Source organism: Mesoplodon mirus (assembly GCF_964341445.2).
Source record: "Mesoplodon mirus genome assembly, chromosome: 14".
In the NCBI taxonomy this organism is placed as follows: Eukaryota; Metazoa; Chordata; class Mammalia; order Artiodactyla; family Ziphiidae; genus Mesoplodon; species Mesoplodon mirus.
Window position 1 is genome coordinate 70,874,449 of NC_138990.1, and position 22,393 is coordinate 70,896,841.

General features: G+C 35.1%; 1 protein-coding gene across 2 annotated transcripts in view; it reads right to left on the reverse strand.

The window, feature by feature from the left end:
* PPP4R3B (protein phosphatase 4 regulatory subunit 3B) overlaps positions 1 to 22,393 on the reverse strand; it is a 67,744-nt gene that overhangs the window by 3,397 nt on the left and 41,954 nt on the right. Inside the window, exons 10-15 of one of the 2 annotated variants that reach the window (XM_082643144.1) lie at positions 20,659 to 20,700; positions 18,849 to 19,007; positions 15,196 to 15,365; positions 12,814 to 12,953; positions 12,235 to 12,398; positions 9,784 to 9,986 (exon numbers count right to left, since the gene is read on the reverse strand). In XM_082643144.1, the coding sequence (XP_082499270.1) occupies positions 9,784 to 9,986; positions 12,235 to 12,398; positions 12,814 to 12,953; positions 15,196 to 15,365; positions 18,849 to 19,007; positions 20,659 to 20,700 (878 nt within the window). Of the gene's footprint in view, positions 1 to 9,783; positions 9,987 to 12,234; positions 12,420 to 12,813; positions 12,954 to 15,195; positions 15,366 to 18,848; positions 19,008 to 20,658; positions 20,701 to 22,393 lie in introns of both variants that reach the window. The other variant, XM_082643143.1, reaches the window with a different exon arrangement.

Here is a 22,393-nt window from a genome sequence, read left to right on the forward strand (position 1 = left end):
AAACAAACTCATACATTTAAAAAATCATGTTTACCATACAAAGAATAAAAATACAAAATATGAAATATTGGAAGTAAAAGGAACTATAAATCCACAGATGCACACTGTGAAGAATGTGATAGGTTTTAGACTTTTAATATATAACTATAAATGTATGGTTTTTAAACAAATATCAGCTTTCAATGTTAGTATACAAAGTTCTATTTCATTCTTTTAAACTCTAGTATTCCATGGTATGGATACACCGCCAAAGTTAAATTCCTTGTTGGACATTTAGATTGCTTTCCCAGGCATTATATTCTCTTTAAAAATTTTTGTTTCTGACAATATATCAACAAAGACAAAAAAGGAAAGGAGAAAACAGCAGATGAAAGCTGTTAAGACATTTTTGGAAAAAGAAATCAGAGGCAAAATCACTCAGTTTTAATGGAGAACGAAGTCAAGAAAGAAGGGTTTGCAGGGGGATATAGAAATAAGAAGCAAACTTATTTGTCTTAACCACAGAAAAGACTAGGAAGTAAGGGCACCAAAATACTGGGGAAAGCAGGGAAGATAGTTAAAAGTTGAGTCAGTGAAACAGACAACTGAATCCTCAATTCTACAATTCCTTCCCCTACCACACGCCTACCCCCACGGGGAGATTCCAGCTCCTCTACCACCACCAACCATAAAGGAAAAGCAACAGAAAGGCTCTGCACTTCAAGACTTCAGGCACAGTAAAGGGCAGGGGAAAGGTGCCAGGGTGAAACAGTAAATTCTGCATGCCGAGCAGAGACACGCCCACCTCCATTCTAAGCTTTCTTTACCATCCAGGCTCTCAGAACACCAGCAGGTGAGCTTATACTCACCAGGTGTAGCAGACTAGCTATGCCTGTAAGAGCTAGGTGGCTCCACAGGGAAAAAAACCCCAAACCACTAACACTCCCTAAAAAGAGCAGGGCATTTGCTCTAGTCTTTTATATGAAGTCCACATCAGTAGGCCCTTCTCATTGTTTTTAACTGTCTTATTTTAAAAATTGAGACATAATTCACATACCTTAAAGTTCACCCCTGTGCAGTGTACAGTTCAGTGGTTTTAGTATATTCCCAAAGTTCTGTGACTGTTACTACTAATTACAGAGTGTTTTCATCAACAACCACCCCCCCAGACCCCTACCCATTAGTCACTTCCCATTCCTCCCTCCTTCCCAGCTCCTGGAAATCACAAATCTACTTTGTTTCTGAAGATTTGCTTATTTTGGACCAGTCCTTATTAACGGAAGCATACAATATGTGGCCTTTTGTGTTTGGCTTATTTCACTTAGCATAATGTTTTCGGGTTCATCTATGTTGTAGCATGTCAGTACTTCATTCCTTTTCCTTTTTATGGCAAAATAATATTCATCGTTATGGATATATCACATTTTGTTTATCTGCTCATCAGATGATGGACATTTGGGTTGTTCCCACTTTTTGGCTATTATGAATAATAGCCAAATAATAGCCAAATAATAGCTGAATAATAGCTGCTATTAATATTCATGTACAAGTTTTAGTGTGGACATATATTTTCAGTTCTCTTGAGTATATATCTAGGAGTGGAATTTAACTTTTTGGGGAACTGCCAGACTGTATTCTAATGCATTTGCACCATTTTATTGATACATTCCCATCAACAATGTATGAGTTGCAGTTTCTCACCAACACACATTTTTGTCCATGTGTTTTATTATAGATATTTTAGTGGGTGTGAAGTAGAATCTCACTGTGGTTCTGATTTGCATTTTCCTGACTAATGATGCTGACCATTTTGTCATGTGCTTATATGCCCCATTTGTATATCTTCTTTGGAGAAATCTTTTTAAATGCCCATTTTAAAACCAGGTTGCTGTGTTGTGCTGAAGAGTTCTTTATATATTCTGGATACCAGTCCCATATCAGATATATTTTCTCCCATTCTGTGGACTGCCTTTTCACCGTATGATAGTGTCCTTTGAAGCAAAGAAGTTTTTAATTTTGATGAAGTCTGATTTATCTATTTTTTCTTTTGTAACACTTGTGCTTTCTGTGTTATACCTAAGAAATCACTGCTTAGGGGAATTCCCTGGTGGTCTAGTGGTTAGGGCTCTGTGCTTCCACTGCAGGGGGTGCAGGTTCGATCCCTGGGGAACTAAGGTCCTGCAAGCCTTGCGGTGAATAAAAACAAAAAGAAAAAAAAATCACTGCTTAATTTGAGGACATGAATATTTACGCCTGTAGTTTTTTCTAAGTGTTTTATCCTTTTAATTCTTATATTTAAAACTTTTGTCTACTTTAAGTTCTGTAACGTGGTGAGGGGGCAGGGTCCAACTTCATTCTTTTGAATGCAGATATCCAAGTTGTCCTAACACCATGTTGAAAAGATGATTCTTTACCTCAGTGAATTGTCTTGGCAGTCTTGTTGAAAAGCCTACCTTACATTTTTTTTTTTTTTTTAGTTTGGTGTTGTGAGCCTAGCAGATGAATTTATTTTATATTTTTACTGCATAAACAGATTAGCACCTCACTGAGGCACTTCTCCTCAAGGCTTTCTTTTTTTTCTTAATTTTTAATTTTTGGGCTTCCCTGGTGGCGCAGTGGTTGAGAGTCCGCCTGCCGATGCAGGGGACACAGGTTCGTGCCCCGGTCCGGAAAGATCCCACATGCCGCGGAGCGGCTGGGCCCATGAGCCATGGCCACTGGGCCTGCACGTCCAGAGCCTATGCTCCGCAACGGGAGAGGCCACAACAGTGAGAGGCCCGCAAACCACGAAAAAAAAAAAAAGTTTAATTTTTAATTTTTATTGGAGTATAGTTGACTAACAATGTTGATTAACAGGTGTATAGCAAAGTGATTCAGTTATACATATACATATGTATAACTGAGCAGAGTTCCCTGTGCTATACCTTAGGTCCTTGTTGTTTATCCATTTTAAATATAGCAGTGTGCACATGTCAATCCCAAACTACCTTACTTTTATATATGAAAGAAAATCCAAGCATCACCAGACACTTGAGAAACATTTCTAGTATGAAAGAAGGGATCAAAACAAATGATGTAACAATAACAAAAACCTATGAAGAAACAATGACTCTTTCTGAACTAAAACTGACAAATTAAGAAATTTTAAGTTAGGAAACTTAACATAATTCATCATGCTAACAAATCTAAGGGGACAGAATTCAAGAATTATCCTTGACTCCAGTGGTCCCCAACCTTTTTGGCACTAGGGACCGGTTTTGTGGAAGACAACTTTTCCATAGTTTGGATGGGGGGGAGGGATGGTTCAGGCTGTAATGTGAGCGATGGGGAGCAGCAGATGAAGCTTTGCTTGCTTGCCTGCCACTCACCTTCTGCTATGCGGCCTGGTTCCTAACAGGCCTGGGTGTTGGGAACCCCTGCTCTACTCAATGAAATAAAGAATACATAGATGGGACTTCCCAGGTGGTCCAGCAGTTAAGACTCCATGCTCCCAATGCACGGGGCTTGGATTTGATCCTTGGTCAGGGAACCAGATCCTGCATGCCGCAACTAAGAGCCTATATGCTGGAACTAAAGGTTCCGTATGCTGCAACTAAAAGATCCTGCATGCCGCAACAAAGATCCTGAGTGCCACAGCCAAAAAAAAAAAAAAAGAAGAATACATAGATCTTCCTTCAACGTGATTAAAAAATTTTAATCATCAGTAAAGGTGATAGTTTTTATATCTTCTAATTTTTGATATCATGTAATTTTTATATAAATATGAGTAAAATTTTGTTTTAATCACCAGCAAAAGTGATAGCTTTTATGTCTTCTAATTTTTATAGATTTCTTTATCTCACCTAATTGCACTATCCAACACCCCAGAACAATGGTTAAATAACTGCAGTGATAGTGGCATCCTGTCTTGTTCCTGACTTTGGTATGAATGCTTCTAATATTTCTTCCTTAAGGATAAAGCTAGCTTTTGTTATCAGCCATATATATCATGTTAAGAAATTATCCATTTATTCCTATTTTACTGAGCATTTATATGTGATAACATTTGTCAAAATTGTAAATGCACATTCTCTATAGAAATATACATGTATGTGAAATGCTGTATGTAAAAGGTCACATATCCATCCATACTTTGGAATTCTATGGAGGAAGTTCTTTTATGTCCTGATATGGAATGCTCATCCAGATAAGCTTGTTATGTGAAAAAGCAAGATGTAGTGTTTTCTTTTTCTGTGAATCTGTAGCAAAAGAAATGTTTGTTTTAGCACCCACCAATGGCTTCTCATTTTGATTTTGTAAGTATTTTTCCTCAAGGAAAATGTGCATATATTTTACAGCTCTACAGCTAAAGTAATATTCTGTGTCTCTATAGCATTCATATCTTTAAAAAATATCTTTTAATTGCATTAGTAGGGACTTCCCTGGTGGCGCAGTGGTTAAGGAATCCACCTGCCAATGCAGGGGACACGGATTCGATCCCTGGTCTGGGAAGATCGCACATGCTGTGGAGCAACTAAGCCTGTGTGCCACAACTACTAAGCCTGCGCTCTAGAGCCCATGAGCCACAACTACTGAGCCCATGTGCTGCAACTACTGAAGCCTGTGTGCTCTAGGCCCCTCGTGTCACAACTACTGAGCCTACGTGCTGCAACTACTGAAGCCCATGTGCTGCAACTACTGAAGCCCATGCACCTAGAGCCCATGCTCCGCAACAAGAGAAGCCACCGCAATGAGAAGCCCATGCACTGCAATGAAGACTAGCCCCCACTCGCCACAACTAGAGAATGACCACGTGCAGCAACAAAGACCCAATGCAGCCAAAAATAATAAATAAATTTCATTAGTAGCTACTGTTTTGCTGACCTTGAAAACTATAAAATTTTCAAAGAATGTGATTTTTAAAAAATATATTAGAGCTTTAGGATGCCTCCCAAAGGAAAACAGACAAATTATCACCTGATCTATTTAATTTTAAGAACCAATCAATTCGATTGTAGCAATCCACAATGATGGTGACTAAAATTATAAGATGCTGATGAAAGAAACTGAAGATGACACAAACCGATGGAAAGATACACCGTGTTCTTTCCATGAAAGAATGAAAGAATCAATGTTAAAATGACCATACCACTCAAGGCAAGCTATAAATTCAATGCATTCCCTATCAAATTACCAACAGAACTACAACAAAAAATTAAAAAATTTGTATGGAAACACAAAAGACCCCAAATAGTCAAAGCAATCCTGAGAAAGAAGAATGGGGCTGGAGGAATCAGGCTCCTTGACTTCAGACTGTACTACAAAGCTCAGTCATCAAAACAGTATGGTACTGGCACAAAAAACACACATATAGATCAATGGAACAAGATACAAAGCCCAGAAATAAACCCATGCACTTATGGTCAATTAATCTATGACAAAGGAGGCAAGAATATACAATTGAAAGACAGTTTCTTCAACAAGTGGTGCTGGGAAAACTGGACAGCTACATGTAAAAGAATGAAATTAGAACATTCTCTAATACCATACACAAAAATAAACTTGAAATGGATTAAAGATCTAAATGTAAACCAGATACTATAAAACTCCTAGAGGAAAACATAGGCAGAACAATCTCTGACATAAGTTGTAGCAATATTTTTTTGGATCAGTCTCCTAAAGCAAAGGAAATAAAGGCAAAAATTAAAAAATGGGACCTAATTAAACTTAAAAGCTTTTGCAAAGCAAAAACGAAAAGACAACTTACTGAATGGGAAAAAGATTTGCAAATGATAGGACCAATAAGGGGTTAATATCCAAAATGTATAAACAGTTCAAACAACTCAACATCAAAGAAACAAACCCAATTTAAAAATGGGCAGAGGGGGCTTCCCTGGTGGCGCAGTGGTTGAGAGTCCATCTGCTGACGCAGGGGACACGGGTTCGTGCCCCGGTCCGGGAGGATCCCACGTGACACGGAGCGGCTGGGCCCGTGAGCTATGGCCGCTGAGCCTGTGTGTCCTGAGACTGCGCTCAGCAACGGGAGAGGCCACAGCAGTGAGAGGCCCGTGTACCGCAAAAAAAAAAAAAAAAAAAAAATGGGCAGAGGATCTAAACAGACATTTCTCCAAAGAAGACATACAGAAAGCCAACAGGCACATGAAAAGATGCTCAACATCACTAATTATTATAGAAATGCAAATCAAAACTACAATGAGGTAACATCTGACACTGGTCAGAATGGCCATCATCAGAAAGTCTACATTATAATAAATGCTGGAGAGGAAGTGGAGAGAAAGGAACCGTCCTACAGTGTTGGTGGGAATGTAAAGTGATACAGCCACTATGGAGAACAGTATGGAGGTTCCTTAAAAAACTAAAAACAGAACTACCATATGACCCAGCAATCCCACTACTGGGCATATACCCTGAGAAAACCATAATTCAAAAAGAGTCATGTACCACAATGTTCACTGCAGCACTATTTACAATAGCCAGGACATGGAAGCAACCTGTCCGTTGACAGATGAATGGATAAAGAAGATGTGATAAATATACACAATGGAGTAATACTCAGTCATAAAAAATAATGAAATAATGCTATTTGAGGCAACATGGATGGACCTAGAGATTATCATACTAAGTGAAGTAAGTTAGAGAAAAACAAACATCATGATATTGCTTGTAAGTGGAGTCTTAAAAAAAAATGATACAAATGAACTTATTTACAAAACAGAAATAGACTAACGGACAGAAAAGAAACTTATGGTTACCAAAGGGGAAAAGGGTGGGGGGGAACGGATAAATTAGGAGTTTGGGATTAACATATACACAATACTATATATAAAATAGATAACCAACAAGACCTACTGTATAGCACAGGAAACTATATTCAACATCTTGTAATAACCTATAATGGAAAAGGATCTAAAAAAGAATCTATCTATCTATCTATCTATCAATCAATCAATCTATCTATCTAATCTATCTACCTCTGAATCACTTTGCTGGACACCTGAAAAGCAATGATGGTGAAAATGGCTAAAGGGCCATTGGTGATAAAGAACTTGCCTTCACTTAGAAATGTGGTCAGTTTGTTGAAAAAGGTTGAGAGTCAATATAACTAGTGCTTTACTCTGTGAGCTCCTATCTTGCTTAATATCAAATTTTTGTGATAGTCTTGAGTGACTGAGCAATTAATTTGTTTTCCAAGAACAATTGCTATTTTTCTATCTGTTCCCCCAAAAGATGTAGAACAAATGTATTTGGCAATCTGCTTTTAGTGTCAAAAAAGGTGAAATATGTGTTTGTGTTCGCACTTGATTTTGCTTGTTCATAAATAAAAAATTATCTGGAAGGACAGTAAATTAAAAACTCAGGGAAATAACCCAGAAAATAGAACAAAAAAATGAGTAATAGGAGAGAAAAATTATGAAAACTATAAGGCCCAATATCCAAACAATAAGCTATAGTGAAAGAGCATAAAATGTCCCAAAACTAAAGGTCATGACTATTTAGCTGAGAATGCCCAAAGTATATCATCCTGAAATTTCAGAACACAGAGATAAAACCCCAAATGCTTCCAAGAAGAATCAAATAAAATCACAAACACACAATCAGGAATAAGAATGTCTCTGGATTTCTTGGCAGCAATAACTTCAAATTTTTGAAAGAAAATTATTTCTAATTTGGCTCTACATTCAGTTAAATTATCAATCAAGTATGAGGATACAATAAAGACATCTTCATACATGCAAGGTCTCAAACTTTATCTCTCATGGAATTCTTTTCCCAGGAAACAGAGAGGGTATGCTCCAACAAAATGAGATGGAAAATCAAGAAAGAGAACAGAGACCTGAGATCCAGGAAACAATCAACATAAGAAAAGAAGCAAGGCAAAAGGAAGTATTACTGTGATGGCAGAGGCAGCCTTAAGACAACAGCTGAGCAGCAAGTCTGGAGAGGAACCAATCTAGGCTGGGACAAGATGGGAGATTTTAAGAGAGATGTCTCCAAGGGGGAGACTATGTGGAAACTAACCTGAGAGGTTATTTACTCTATAAAAAGAGAAAAGTTATAAAGAAAAACACAGTATAGAAAAAAAGCAGGAAAAAAATTAATGAATAAAGAATATTTATGTTATTATAGCTATAAAATTATCACATATTGTTTTAACCAAAAATTGTGATACAGAGAGTAATAAGGGTGAGGATCTGGTACGGAGTGGTAAAACAATATGGCAGTATTAGCATATTAATTAGAAATAGAAGAAAGAGCTAGAAGAGTTCCAAGCTTTCGCTGCGGAGAAGAAAAGAGGACTGTTTTTTTTTCAATACTTTTAATGCTATTTGTCTTTTAAAAGTAAGTGCATATATTACTTTGATTAATAAAAAAAAAAGCTAGTGTATATTGAGAATGTGCCAAATAGTGTTCTAAACTCTTTACATTTATTAAATAATTAAACCTTCACAACAAACCTATAAAGAAGGTGCTGTTTTATCCCTGTTTAAAATGAGAAAACTAAGGCCCAGAGAGATTAAATAATTTACTTAAGATCAAACACAGAGAAAGAGGCACAGCCAAGATTTGAACCCAAGCAATGTAACTCCACAGCAAACATTCTTAATATAGTGTCATAATATTATACTAAATTATCCTATCAAAAAATGAAAATTTAAAAATTCTTGTTCAATAACATAAACTGTGTTTCACAAAAAGGAGAATCCTACTGAAAATGCTACTTCTGTGATCTTTAGTCAAGAGCCCACCTTGCTACAATACTGAAGAAAGATTCTACATTTTTGTAAAATAAATAAACTCAGACTTATATTCTGTGTTCAAAACAAGAAGCATCACTTCACTTAGGTTTTCTACTATGGCCTTCTCTTGTCCTTCTATCCTTATACTAACAGTTGTCCTTTATTTATGCCTTTTTATTTTAAGCCACTCCTTTTTGGGGAAAAGGACATATTACATATAATAATAACATAAATGAAAGAAAAAAGTTTTATATAAAATTTAAACTTGTTTACATGAAAAAAGTAACCAATGGGAAATACATTTGCTATGTGAATGACAAAAAGGTTAATATTCTTAACCAAAGACTCACTCATATTAAAAAGACATAAACCAATTTTTAAAAAGGCAAGACTATGAACAGACAATTAACAAAAGAGCAAATTCAAAAGGCTAATATTCAACCTTACTAGTAACAAATGACACAATTAGGAACGAGATATATACTGTCTCCTCTACCTAACTGGTAAAGATTAAAAGTCCTTATAGTAACAGTGCCAAAGCTGCAGTGAACCAAGCATACTCGTACAATGCCTATGGTAACATTAACTGGTATAGTCTTTCTGGAGAGGAATTTGACAAATGGGTGGGTGAGAACATTGTTCTACTCATCTATCCAAGAAAATAACTTAAAATGCAACAATGCCAGTAGTCAGTGAAATATCAGAATCAACTTATGCGCTCCAAAGTATTTGTGGGGGGAGGGGATGCTTACAAATACTATGATACAGCTAAATCAAATGAAATTCTACAGTCCTCAACAATGTTTTAATAACAGAGAAAAATTCTCATAATTAATGAAAGCAGGATACAAAACTGTGCTTATACAGAGACTGTAATTGTATCAGATAAACCCATATACCTAAAGAAAAATCAATCAAATGTTAGCAGTCATGTTCTCTGATGACAATGTGTGCAACTTTTTTTCTTCTTTGAGATTATTTTTATTATCCAAATTTTCTTCAGGAAACATGAAATAATTCTACAGACGAAAAAAGCGAAGTTTGTGTGTAGAGCAGTTTCACGTACCTTGGTGGCTGTTACTGATGTAGCCAAGTTTGTACTTTTGGAAGAGGATCCATTAGAACTTGCTGGTGGTGTCTGAGCCACTACAGATTTACTGTTTGTACTGTTTGTTCCATTAGCAGCACTGGTGGAGTGGGAGAAAGTAAATTTGAAGCCACCAGAAGATGTTCTTTTGGGAAGGTTTTCCTTGTCTTCACTTTCCTTTGCTAAAGCAAATGTAAAAATTTGAATCTTTATCAGTAAATATTGCTAAGTCAAAGCATCTGAAAAGAACAATAATTTAAAAACTTATAAAACAGTGCCTTTGCGTTTTTCTAAGCGCTAAGAGGGTAGAGCATGATTTGTACAGTGATAAGTCTTTATTAGCTGGAGTCTTAGAAATCTCAGGATTAGAAAGAAACTTCCGAATCATATAACAGATCAGCCACCGTATGCTAGAATTCTACACTGCTATATCTAGGACTCTTCCAAGGACTCACTAGCTGTCTGACTCTTCTTTCATTGTCTCTCTGCAGCTTCCGCTCACTGACTCTACACTTCCATACTCATTGTGAAAACCTAATAATCTCTCCCACAAGTCAATAATATTCCAAATGCCTAAAGAAAATGATTAGGATCATGTTTATCAGACATTTATTTCCTGAATATTCCAGGTTCCTTTATCTGTTTCCTTTATGACAAAAGTATCTACTATTCTTTAACATCTGGCTGCCACTATTTTTTTTTTTTTTTTTTGCGGTACGTGGGCCTCTCACTGTTGTGGCCTCTCCCGTTGCGGAACACAGGCTCCGGACGCGCAGGCTCAGCGGCCATGGCTCACGGGCCCAGCCGCTCCGCGGCATGTGGGATCTTCCCGGACGGGGGCACGAACCCGTGTCCCCTGCATCGGCAGGCGGACTCCCAACCACTGCGCCACCAGGGAAGCCCTGGCTGCCACTATTTTTGATTATGTTTCTTAACTGGATGCAGTACTTCAAGTATGGCCTCACTGCCTCTTCTGACAGTACTCAGGGCAGGGCCTGTAATGAGTAAAGGTAGAAGAATTTGGCTACCAAAAGGTACCTATTCCTTAGGACATTTTAATAGGCTATTGTGATCCCCCAGGCTGAAATAAATAGAACTTATGGCAGTGATGAGTAGAAAATGAGTGAGGCTGGTAGCAACAGTTTCAAGGAAAATATAATAAGAAATTAATGAACCACTAACTAATGAGAAATGCCTTTAGAAAATAGCACATTGAAAATCACAAGCTTGGGACCTCCCTGGTGGCACAGTGGTTAAGAATCCACCTGCCAATGCAGGGGGACACGGGTTCGAGCCCTGGTCCGGGAAGATCCCACATGCCGCGGAGCAACTAAGCCCGTATGCCACAACTACTGAGCCTGCGCTCTAGAGCCTGCGAGCCACAACTGCTGAGCCCGCATGCCAAAACTACTGAAGCCCGTGCACCTAGAGCCCTTGCTCCGCAACAAGAGAAGCCATCACAGTGAGAAGCCCGCACACCACAACAAAAAGAAGCCCCCACTCGCCACATCTAGAGAAAGCCCACGCGCAGCAACGAAGACCCAAAGCAGCCAAAAGTAAGTAAGTAAATAAATAAATTTTAAAAAAGGAAAGAAAATCACAAACTTACATATAAGTCTAGGAAATGCTTTTGCCTTTCAAGATATAATTTTTTTGAAACATTTAAATTATAGAATTAAAGTGATTGGTTCTTCTGAAAAACACTAGTAAGATCTTAGTTTTATAAACAAGTTAAACATATTTGAAAGACAGGAAATTTTACTGTTACTTTTCCGTTCTTGACATTTTATCTTTTTTTTTTTTTTTTTGAACATTTATTTGTTTTGGCTGCTCCAGGTCGGGATCTTCAGGTGCGGCATGCAGGATCTTTTTTTAGTTGCAGCATGCGGACTTCTTAGTTGCGGCATATGCGAGATCTAGTTCCCGACCAGGGATCGAACCTGGGCTCCCTTCACTGGGAGCACGGAGTCTTACCCACTGGACCACCAGGGAAGTCCCTTGACATTTTATCTTTATGAAACTTTTATAACAACTTTAAAATTTCAAAGAGTAAAGTACTTCTTTCTTTAAGCTTAGTTTCTCCAGCTATAAATGACAGAGTGCTCTGGAAAGTTTCTATGGATCTATATGATCTCTATTATTATTGAAATAAAAGCACAACTGTTCACAGAAGGCAAAGTATAGACAATGCAATTTATAAACAGCAAATGAAGAGAATCACAAAATGGCAAGTTTCAAGAAAAACATTTTAAACACAAAATGTTTTGAAAAATCAGATTTGAAAAAAGTGATAATTTTAAAAGGTTTTGATTTAGCATAAAATTCATGTCTTTCATGCTTTATAAACTATTATCACAACTTCACAAACAACTGAATAATTTCTATACTAAATAAGAGAATGAACTAATCAAAAATTCAAAATTTTAATACCCTTTTTAGTCTCCATGAATTTTTCATAACTATCTGGAAAATCATCTTCTGCTTTAGATTTTTCCACTGGTGCCACAACTGTTTTCCCTTCCTCCTCTTCATCTTCATTAAACCACATTTCTTCATCCTCTTCCAATGCCTTTGCATCTCTGCGAAATCTGTTACTACGTAATATAGATGGTACACTGTAAGAAATATATCACAAATATTAAGTAATGATTTAAAATTCCAGACCAGATTATATGAGAATATGTATAACCAAGAGGAGCTGAAATAATTTTAACTGAGTATAACATATCATAATCACCTCAGTTATGATATAAGATGTAACCAGAAACCAGAGAACACTCCAAGGATGTTTGTACACCAACCTAAAAATTTATCTTGAGTTATGATATGGAGCAGTAATTTTTAATATAAAAGATTCAGTGTAGGGAGGATATACTACCCTCCTACACAACCCTGTACTATCTAATGATGGAAAGAAAATTCCTGGGTAAATTTCATATGTAAGATCAAACTACACATGATTTTGAACATAATTTTATAGGCTGTAAATGCAATATACTTAAACAATACCTGTTCAGTTTCTGATTTTGTCTGTCTTTTTCTTGCTCATATTTAGTCTTCAATCCTTTGAATGTCTGAACATATTCAATCGATTCAAGTGCTTTATAAAAGTTTTCAACTATATGTGTAGTAAGAGACTTGATATCTTCCTGTATAAGCACAAAATTTATATTTCAAATATAATACAATGCTTGTTAGAAGAAAAACTTTTAAAAAGTTTTTTTATAGTTCCAAAGCTGATCAAAAAAAAGGTTTTTCAAAATCATCTTCCAAAAATAAACGTCCTAGTTTCTTTATACATGAGCCAGGACTCCACAGAACACTTGGAAAAAAGGAGAAGCAATTCACTGAAGCCCTTTTGGGGAGACTACAAAGAACATTTGAAAGGTAAATGTATTTAGTTTATGTTGTCTGTTTATTTTTTGCACTTACATAATAGCACTTTACAATTTAAAAAGCACTTATCACATACAATTTCACTTGATCCTCATAACAATTTTATAAAATAGGTTTTATTATCCCTATTTTACAGAAAGGGAAAATTGAGGCTATGAGAGAGACTGGATGGCCTGATCAAGAGTGCACACCTAGTTAGAAAGCAGATGTTGAAATTATATTTTCAACAAACATTGAAAGATATTATTGATGACGCCTTGTTTAACTATCAAAACAAGATAAGCCTTACTTAAAAAATAAACAGATTCCTCTGACTATATCACATATACATATTTGGTAAAACAACTTGAATTCCTCTTGTATATTTCCACAGTTCTCTAGTGGTGTAATTTTTGTGAAATAAACCGATAGTAATAAATTTTAAATTCTAAATGAACCATTTTAAGTGATCACTGCAAATGAATGGGTGCAAAGCAGGCTCATCATTAAAAATAAATAAGTTGTGATTCAGGACTAATACCGGTAGGATATATACATGCCACTTCCTTACAAGATATACCATAACCTGGTTGTATTAAGGACTATTATGTCTTTAATCTAGTTCCCCTGAACATCTGAATCAAAAAAATATGCAAAGGAGAAAAATTAGAAACCTAGGTAAAATAGTTGTGTTACACATTGAAACAAAAAAAGGTAAGTTTTGGGATTCAATGTACATTTATCAACCACTCAAAATTATTTTCAGAAAAACAAATTCAATCATAGGAATAGGGATGGGGCTGTGAACCTTATAATTCATTTTATCCATATCTCAACAAAAATTTTAAAGGAAAAAATATATATAAAAGTTAATCTCGGGCCTCCCTGGTGGCGCAGTGGTTGAGAGTCCGCCTGCCGATGCAGGGGATACGGGTTCGTGCCCCGGTCTGGGAGGATCCCATATGCCGCGGAGCGGCTGGGCCCGTGAGCCATGGCCGCTGGGCCTGCGCATCCGGAGCCTGTGCTCCGCAACGGGAGAGGCCACAACAGTGAGAGGCCCGCATACCGCAAAAAGAAAAAAAAAAAAAAAAAAAAAAAAAAAAAAAAAAGTTAATCTCTAGTTCATAGAACAGTACACTGTGAACCTGGGTTCAGATTCTTGGTGAGCTAGTCAACCATGTTCCCTTTTTTCCAAGGCTAAAGACAGTACTTCTATCTTCTTCATCCTTTTTGCAAACCATACTCTTGGCAAGCGACTACTCTAAGAAAAACAATCTAGTCAGCCAAATAATCTTTACGTGAGAATACTGTGTCATCAGTACAAATCTGATTTGTAAGAAGCAAAACTAGAGAATGAATTTCTAGCTTTGACTTTCTTTTTTCAAGTTTCTTCTAACCATGTGGCCATTTCCTCCAGTGGAATCATTTCAGTGTGTGGGACAGGGTAAAATTATCTTACCGGTTCTTCAGTTATTCATCTTATCCTTGGTATTCACACAGAGCTCTCTCCAGATCTTTTTATGACAAATCTTTTGTTGCCTGACTGAGACTCAAGACTGAGCTGCACCGTATCTTCAAGCCCTGCCTGTGCTCCTAACCAAATGAATGCACCTGAATAGGTCAGCTAATCACTTTGGATGTCTCAAGCCCTCATCTATAAAATAAGGCAGTTGGAGTAGTTCATCTAACTTCTCAGTTTCTTCAACTTAAAATTCCATGATAACATCCTACCTTTTATGCATTTTGTATCAATGTCTACCAAGGGAATTATTTTTCAATCTTTCTATTCATTTTTATCACTACCCTTACAAGAGATCACAGAGATCACATGAATGGCATGCTTGAGTGAAATGTCCACATATGCTAAATATCCTGAAACATTTGGCAAAAAAAATGGAACTGAGAAGAATATAGCATAAACGCAGTTTACTATGCTGAATTTCACAATTTAAAATATTAACATCACTAAACATATAATTATTTTAATTTACTAAGAATCTTTTAATATAAACTTACCACTCTTATAAATTCAAATAACTCAATAACAGCTGAATTCAATAGATTGTACCGAGTTCCATTATCCAGAAGAGCATTTATAACTGGCTCAAAAAGATTTCCCTTGGTGATGTAACGATTATAAAATTCATCTTTAAGGCCAATTATCCGCCTCATAAAACGAAGAGCACCTAATTAAAAATAATACAGAGAATAAGTTGCTAATCTTACTAGTATTAATTATTATACAGGTATTTTTACATAAAGCAATGTATATGTTCTTCTAAAGTAAAAAGCAAAATTGCACTAAGAACAATTGGATTTTGCAAAAAACAGAATTAGGGAAAAACCAACTCAGAATCTGTACAACTTGGGGCGAGAGCTAACAAAAGCCCCAATAATTGGTAGGCACAACACAAATGCCGGCACTACTTAGAGCAGTGCTGCTGGATGCGGAGAGAATGCAGTGAAGGCAGCTCAGAATCAGTAGGGGCTGTCACTGAGAAGGGGAAAGGAATGGTGCAACCTGCCAAGAGCCGAGACTGCCTTACCTCTCGGGGGGACAGGGCAAAGAGGGGAGTGGGGGGAGCTTTGGAGATAGGTGCTTCTTTTAAGTTTTCCGAAAATACAGCCAAAGGGGCTCCTGCTACTAGTATACAGGAGAGCCAAAGGTTTTTTTTACTTTTCTGATGAAAGCTATTCCAGTTCTCTTTGCCTTGGGAAAATCATCTGTGAACCAACACTACCTCTGGATTATAATAACATCACTCCCTTGTTTACCAATTGCTTATGAGCTGTTTAACCTTTGGTAAACATGTACTGTGGCAGATCAGACTGTATCTGTAAAAGAATGACAGAGTAACAAATAAGCAGTATAATTTGGCTTTTTACATTTTAGAATATTGAAAAGAAAATTTCCCTTTAACTAGTCTTTTCCCTAGCTAAATAAAGCTAAACAAATTTAGCAATATTATTGCTAAAACCTTTATGGAACACAAAATACTGTAATTTCAATCCCTTATTTTTATGTTTGATCTTTTAACTTGTAACCTCTCTCCTAAGTAGTTTAATTTATTCTACAGATACCACTAGCCACATCTTTTAAAACACAAGGTTTCTGATTTTGTAAGTCACTCTCTCATTTTAACCCCCTGTTCACAGATCTAAGTTATTGAAAGAAGTTGTGTCTGTCCAAAGAGTTTTAAATATTATCTGAAAATGAAACAGAAATAGGCCACATAAGGTATAAATGTATGATAACTGTAAGGCTAAACAGGTGTGGACAGAACTGCTAGACTTAAAACATCACCTCTTTTTATGGAAGGATAAGAAATAGTTTTCCTAAGATTAAAAAGACTGAAGTATTGCCAAAGACCTGAGCAAACAGGCACTTTCATACACTGCCGGTGAATGAAGTAACATGCACACAGAGCTATAGTTAAAACGGCATTGTTTATAATAATGGAAATCTTGAAGCAATGTAAACATTTAAATACTGGAGATTTGTTCAGTTATATCCATTTAAATGTGACCATTCTGCAGTCATTTCAGAAAGGACTATTTATAGAAAGCCATATAGGAAAATTGAGTATGAGAACATCAACTGTTCCAAAATTAATATAAAAATTTAGTGTAAATCCAATCAGGATGAACTGGATAAAGTTATATTTAAGTTACTGTGGAAGAACAGATGTCCAAGAACCAAGACAATTATGAAAAGAAAACTGAGGAGGTACTTAGCAGATATTAAACTTTACAACAGAGATACTATAATGGCATAAGAATAAATTTTCCCATTCATTTTATCTAGTGAAATAAAAGGATAGATGGTTCAGAAATAAGACACAAGTATATATGGTAACTTACTGAATACCAAAAGTGATATTTTAATTCAGTAAGGAAAATATAGTTTATTTAATAAGGTGTTAGCACAATTGGCTATACATCCAGTAGAAAAGAAAGCTAGACTCTCACTTCAAGCCATATGCAAAAACAAATTTCAGATGCATTACAAATATAAATGTACAAAATAATAAAAATATTAGAAGAAAATTGAGGAAAATATTTGTATAAACTTAGGACACAGGAGACTTTCCTAATAAGCAAGACAAAAACACCGAAAGCCATAAAAGAAAAATAAGACATATTTGTCATCATAAAGAATCTTATAGCAATTATATGCAAAACAATGCCATAAATAAACGTAAAGACAAAAGACAAATGAAACTGGGACATTTTTTTCCCCAAAATGTGATAACTGCTAATATCTCTAACATACAAGAGCTCTAAGAAAAAGATAAAAGGCAATTCACAACAGATAAAATGCAAAAGCACTAAAATGTGAAAAGATGTTTTCAAGGAAAATGTAAATTAAAACACGAACAGAATACATTTTCCATCATCAGCTGGATAACATTTTAAAAAGCAGTAACAATGAGTGCTATTCATTGAATGTATTCTTCATGTCAAGTGCTTCAATCTTTTGGGAAAATAATATGGAAAGTAAATTAAAACTGAAAAAGGATATATTAAAATATATAAACATTTTTCTCTGGCAATCCCAATATAGGGAATCTATCCTATGGAAATAAACCAGTAAAGAAAGATTTATGTATTGGGCTGGCCAAAAAGTTCGTTCGGGTTTTATGAAAAAACCTGAACGAAATTTTTGGCCAACCCAATACCAGGCTATTATTACAGTGCTATTTGGAATAGCAAAATACCAAAACAATCTTGTAATCCATGCAGTGGAGAATGGTAGAATAAGTTGTGAAAGAGTCACTCTATGAAATGTTACTCAGCTATGTTTAGGAAAAGTATTAGTTCACACCATATCCTATGACCTAGCGTATTATTAAGGGGCTGAGACGTGTGTCAGCATGATCCTGTTTCTATAAAAATAAAACATGAAAACCTATACATGTGTGAATGTTTATGTAAATTTGCACAGGTATGGAAAAAGGAATGGAAAAGAAGTAGTGCAGGCAGTTAACAGTGGCTATTTTAAGGCCTTAAAAATAAAGGAAGTAGTAGGGAGATTAACCTTTTCTCTATACATTAAATTAAATGTTACATTTTAACTATGATTTTCCTGCTCAGAAAAAACCCACAGGGCTCTTTTTATTTCGAGGGAGAAGGTTTCTTTACCTCTATCAGCAGGTGAAACTATGAGAGGAAAATGAAGTTAGGGTTCACCGAAAATCAACATTTAAGCAAACATCAGCATTTAAGTTTGACTTTTATTGGTCCAAGTGGTCTACTGAAGAGACGGTAAGTTATTTTACATGTTCAAATAAATAACCTGAGTTATACAAATACATTTCAAGGCCCATATCTCAAAAATATAAAAAGAGTTACTACTAAATGACAGTTTGATGAAGCAGATGTAAAAGACAGCAGGAGTGGTTCTATTAGTGAAATGTCATTGCACATGGTATTATGTCACAACTGAATCTAAATGTGAGCAATATGTGGGTGGGGGAAGCACTATGACCTACTCCTCTTGTCCTTTAAATAAAAGAAAACAAAAGATTAGTATTTCTTGCAATCATCTCTTTAATAGCATATGCACTTGCTAGAAAAAAATAATTCCACAAGGGTAACTCAGGCTTTTCTATTAAAAATGCTGTTCCATAAAACATTTTGTAAGAATGTTCATTGAAACTGTTACTTACACAAGGCCAGGAAAGTGTGCTTTGAATTCATCAAGACCAAGACTCTTCTTAGCAAGTCCTTGTTCATAATATAGTTTTTTATGTGATATGTGTGATGTTCCACACAAAATGTGAGTAGCTCTAAAATTAAGGCAAGCAGCTGTGCTGTTTGATAATTATCTACAAAGAAAGTCATCACATGAAAATAAACGTTGCAATACATCTAAGCAAAGAGAATAAAGTGTACATCCTGTATCTTAGAGCAAAAGTAAAACTGTATTTTCTTCTCCTTTCTGTATCAATTAAAGAAGCTATAGATTTTTATTTTTTCATTAGGTAGACTCTCCAGAAGTATTAGCAGTTTTACCTACTAAATAGATATTCTAAGGCTCTTATATAAAATATTTAATAACGTTAAATAAAAATGTACAAATATGATAATAAAGCCCTCACTGCATTGAGATTTTCTTGGTAATGTTTCCTTAATATGTGCTGTCATTAATATTAATGGATCTATAAAAGGGTCTACTGCACAGTAAAAGAGGAAATACCTTAAACTTTTTGCCTGAAGTGGTGTAACACAAATTTCCCAAGAAAAATTAATATGCTTTCTTTAAAGACATCTTTAAGGAAAGGACTTTTTTGGCTGTTAGAATATTAAGTGAAAAATATTACATCATGATTTTAAAACAGTAATCTTTTTAACATCAAATCATATCCATGAGAGGCCTACTGAAATATACCAGCTCTTTCTTCCTCAAGAGGTTTTGGTTTACACATTCATGGAGTGATTTAAAATTGCTTCCTGAACATCAAAATTGAATGTATAGGTAATTACCCATACCTACTGCAAATATTTTAGGCAAGAAAATATTAAGCTGTGAAAAAATTATGGAATCACAGCCTTAGAGAATAGAAAAAATAACTGACGTCATCAAGTCCAACTATTTTATTTTTCAAGACTACACAAATAAATATTTTGTGGAACATCACATGATGCTATCAGGAACAAATCAGCAATCTTTTAAATAACAGAATGACCATCAAGTATACAAAATACAATTCTGGTATTTCAAAGACCTTTTCTACTTTAAATGTAAGTAAAGAGTTCTACTTGTTTCAGACCAATTTGTACAACAGCCATCACCACAGCCAGTATCTGAACTAGTTCCTCACCATTTAAAATATATTCTCTAAATTTCTCAATTCCCAAATTTTGTTTACAAAAGATCTTGTAACAGTGATCTGTAGTGTTAATTAAATGTCTTGTTTTCACTTTCCCAAATTAGGACATGAAATTACTCATCATATCTCTAATAATCCAATCTCTGATATGCTTCCTAATTTGATACTGGCTTTCCTACAGCTTTGATGAGCCTGGTAGAAAAGGAGGCCAGGTAAACACGGCATTATTTTCCATACTAACAGGCCAATACCTGATACATATGTTCCAAGTAGAAGCAACCATGTTTATACTCAGATTCATGAACGATACCTACGCATAAGACTATTAATGAAGACTAGTTCCTAACTGATTGACCTTAGTTTACTAGATTTACAGAATAAGAATGAACTAATCCTCAACTTTCAGACACCTCCTTAAAAAAAAAGTCAGAAAACAAGCTCTAAATTTACAGAGAAAAACAAAAACAAAATTTCAACTGGGTTTTTCATCTTTTAGAGAAAGTGGAATTTTTTTCTTTAAAAAAAAATCTAGTTTTGGATTTTTTGGATGAAAATATGTCTTTCCTAGTTTTGTATAAGTGCATTATATTCTGAATAGGAAAAAACTTAGTTTGCATTAGTTCATAAAGTATGAATGTATACTTACCGGGACAAATCGTGCTGTTTTTGTTAGATCCAACTATATTATCTAATAAAAAAAAATTAAAATCAGCGACTTCAGTAATAATATCTCACACTTCCCTAGCACTTTACAACACACAAGGCATATCTCTGATCATAACCTCATTTTACCTGCATAATAACTATTAAGAATTAGTAGCTTCAGTCAAATATTATACCTCTATCTGAAATCTTTTAGAGAATTGGGTGCAGATGAAGAATTATTAAAAGACAGTATCATAAGTATTCTGATAAAATAACACAGATTTTAACAATTAGTCACTTATGCTTTGAATTTTTAAAAAAAATAAGTATAACATTATAATTAAGTTTCCATTCCTAGGCTCACATCTTAGAGCACATTTATGTTAGGAAACACAAGAATGTATATCAGAGCATTGTTTGTAACAGGAAAAAGCTAGAAACAACTTAAGTATACATTAGAAGCAGGATGGCTAAATTACAACATACTCATACAAAAGAATACCACACAAGAGTTAAAAATAAACTCTAGGTATCAATATGGATAGATCTCAAAAAAAAGCATTGGGTAAAAAGGAAAAAAATGCAGAATAATGTGTACAATGTTAAGTCAGTTCATATTAAGTTTGAAACTGTGAAAAATAATACCACATTATACATGTCACAATAATATAAACAAACATAGGGGTGATAAACTCCAAAGTCAGCATTTCTTAAGGGATGGGGTGGGGTAGAATGAAAATGCATAAGAAACTATCTGTAATTTATTTTCTTTTTAAAAAAACTGAAAAAAATATGACAAGTTAGTTTTGATAGAGCCAACAGAAAGTATGTATCTGTGATGCTATCACCTAAATATTTCTGTATGCTGGAAATGTTTTATTTTAAAATGAAAGTTAAAAATGCATTTGTTTTAATTTACATAAATGGAACCTTTCTGCAAAATGTTCTGTGACATGCTTTTTTTTACCCAATTCATATTTTTGAGAACTAATCAGTCGATAGATTAAAATTCAATTATTTTAACTGCTAAACAGTATTCCATTATATGAATATACTACATTTTCTTCATTTCCTACAATGAACAATGCAACAACATCCTTGTATCTGTCATGTATGTGCATAAATGTCCCCTAAGATATAAACTCAGAAATGGAAGTGATAGTATCATGTAGGGTGTACAATTTTATTAGTTTAGTAAACATTCTCTTAACTGACTTCCTCTTAACTGACTTAATAGATTAGCCAACATTTTCTGAGAATATGCCCCCCCCGCCACATATCTCATTTCACCAAGCTGAGTTGTATGCTTATCAAAGTCAGTCCTTTGTTTACACTAGTTATATTTGGTAACGATTACATAATTTAAATACTGCAGACTGATGAAATGTCACAGAACTGTAATATCTATGGCTAAGTTGAATACAGCAGAACTCAATTTAAAAAATGATACCAACTTAGTCATACAAAACTATGAATACTTAAGTACTTAAAGGAAAGTACTTAAAACCATAGTAGAATTCTACACTCAGACTACTTCAAAAATATGTCTAGGTTTTCTCTCCACTATAATAAACTGAGACCAGAAACTGGAGCCGATGAATTACGGGTGCAATTTATGTAAGAATGCAATATGGAAATACAATTAAAAAAAAAATACCCAAAAAAAAAAGTCTTGACCCTATACAAACTATCAGTAAATAAGCAGCATTTAAAGTAAATGTTTATAAACAGTTTAT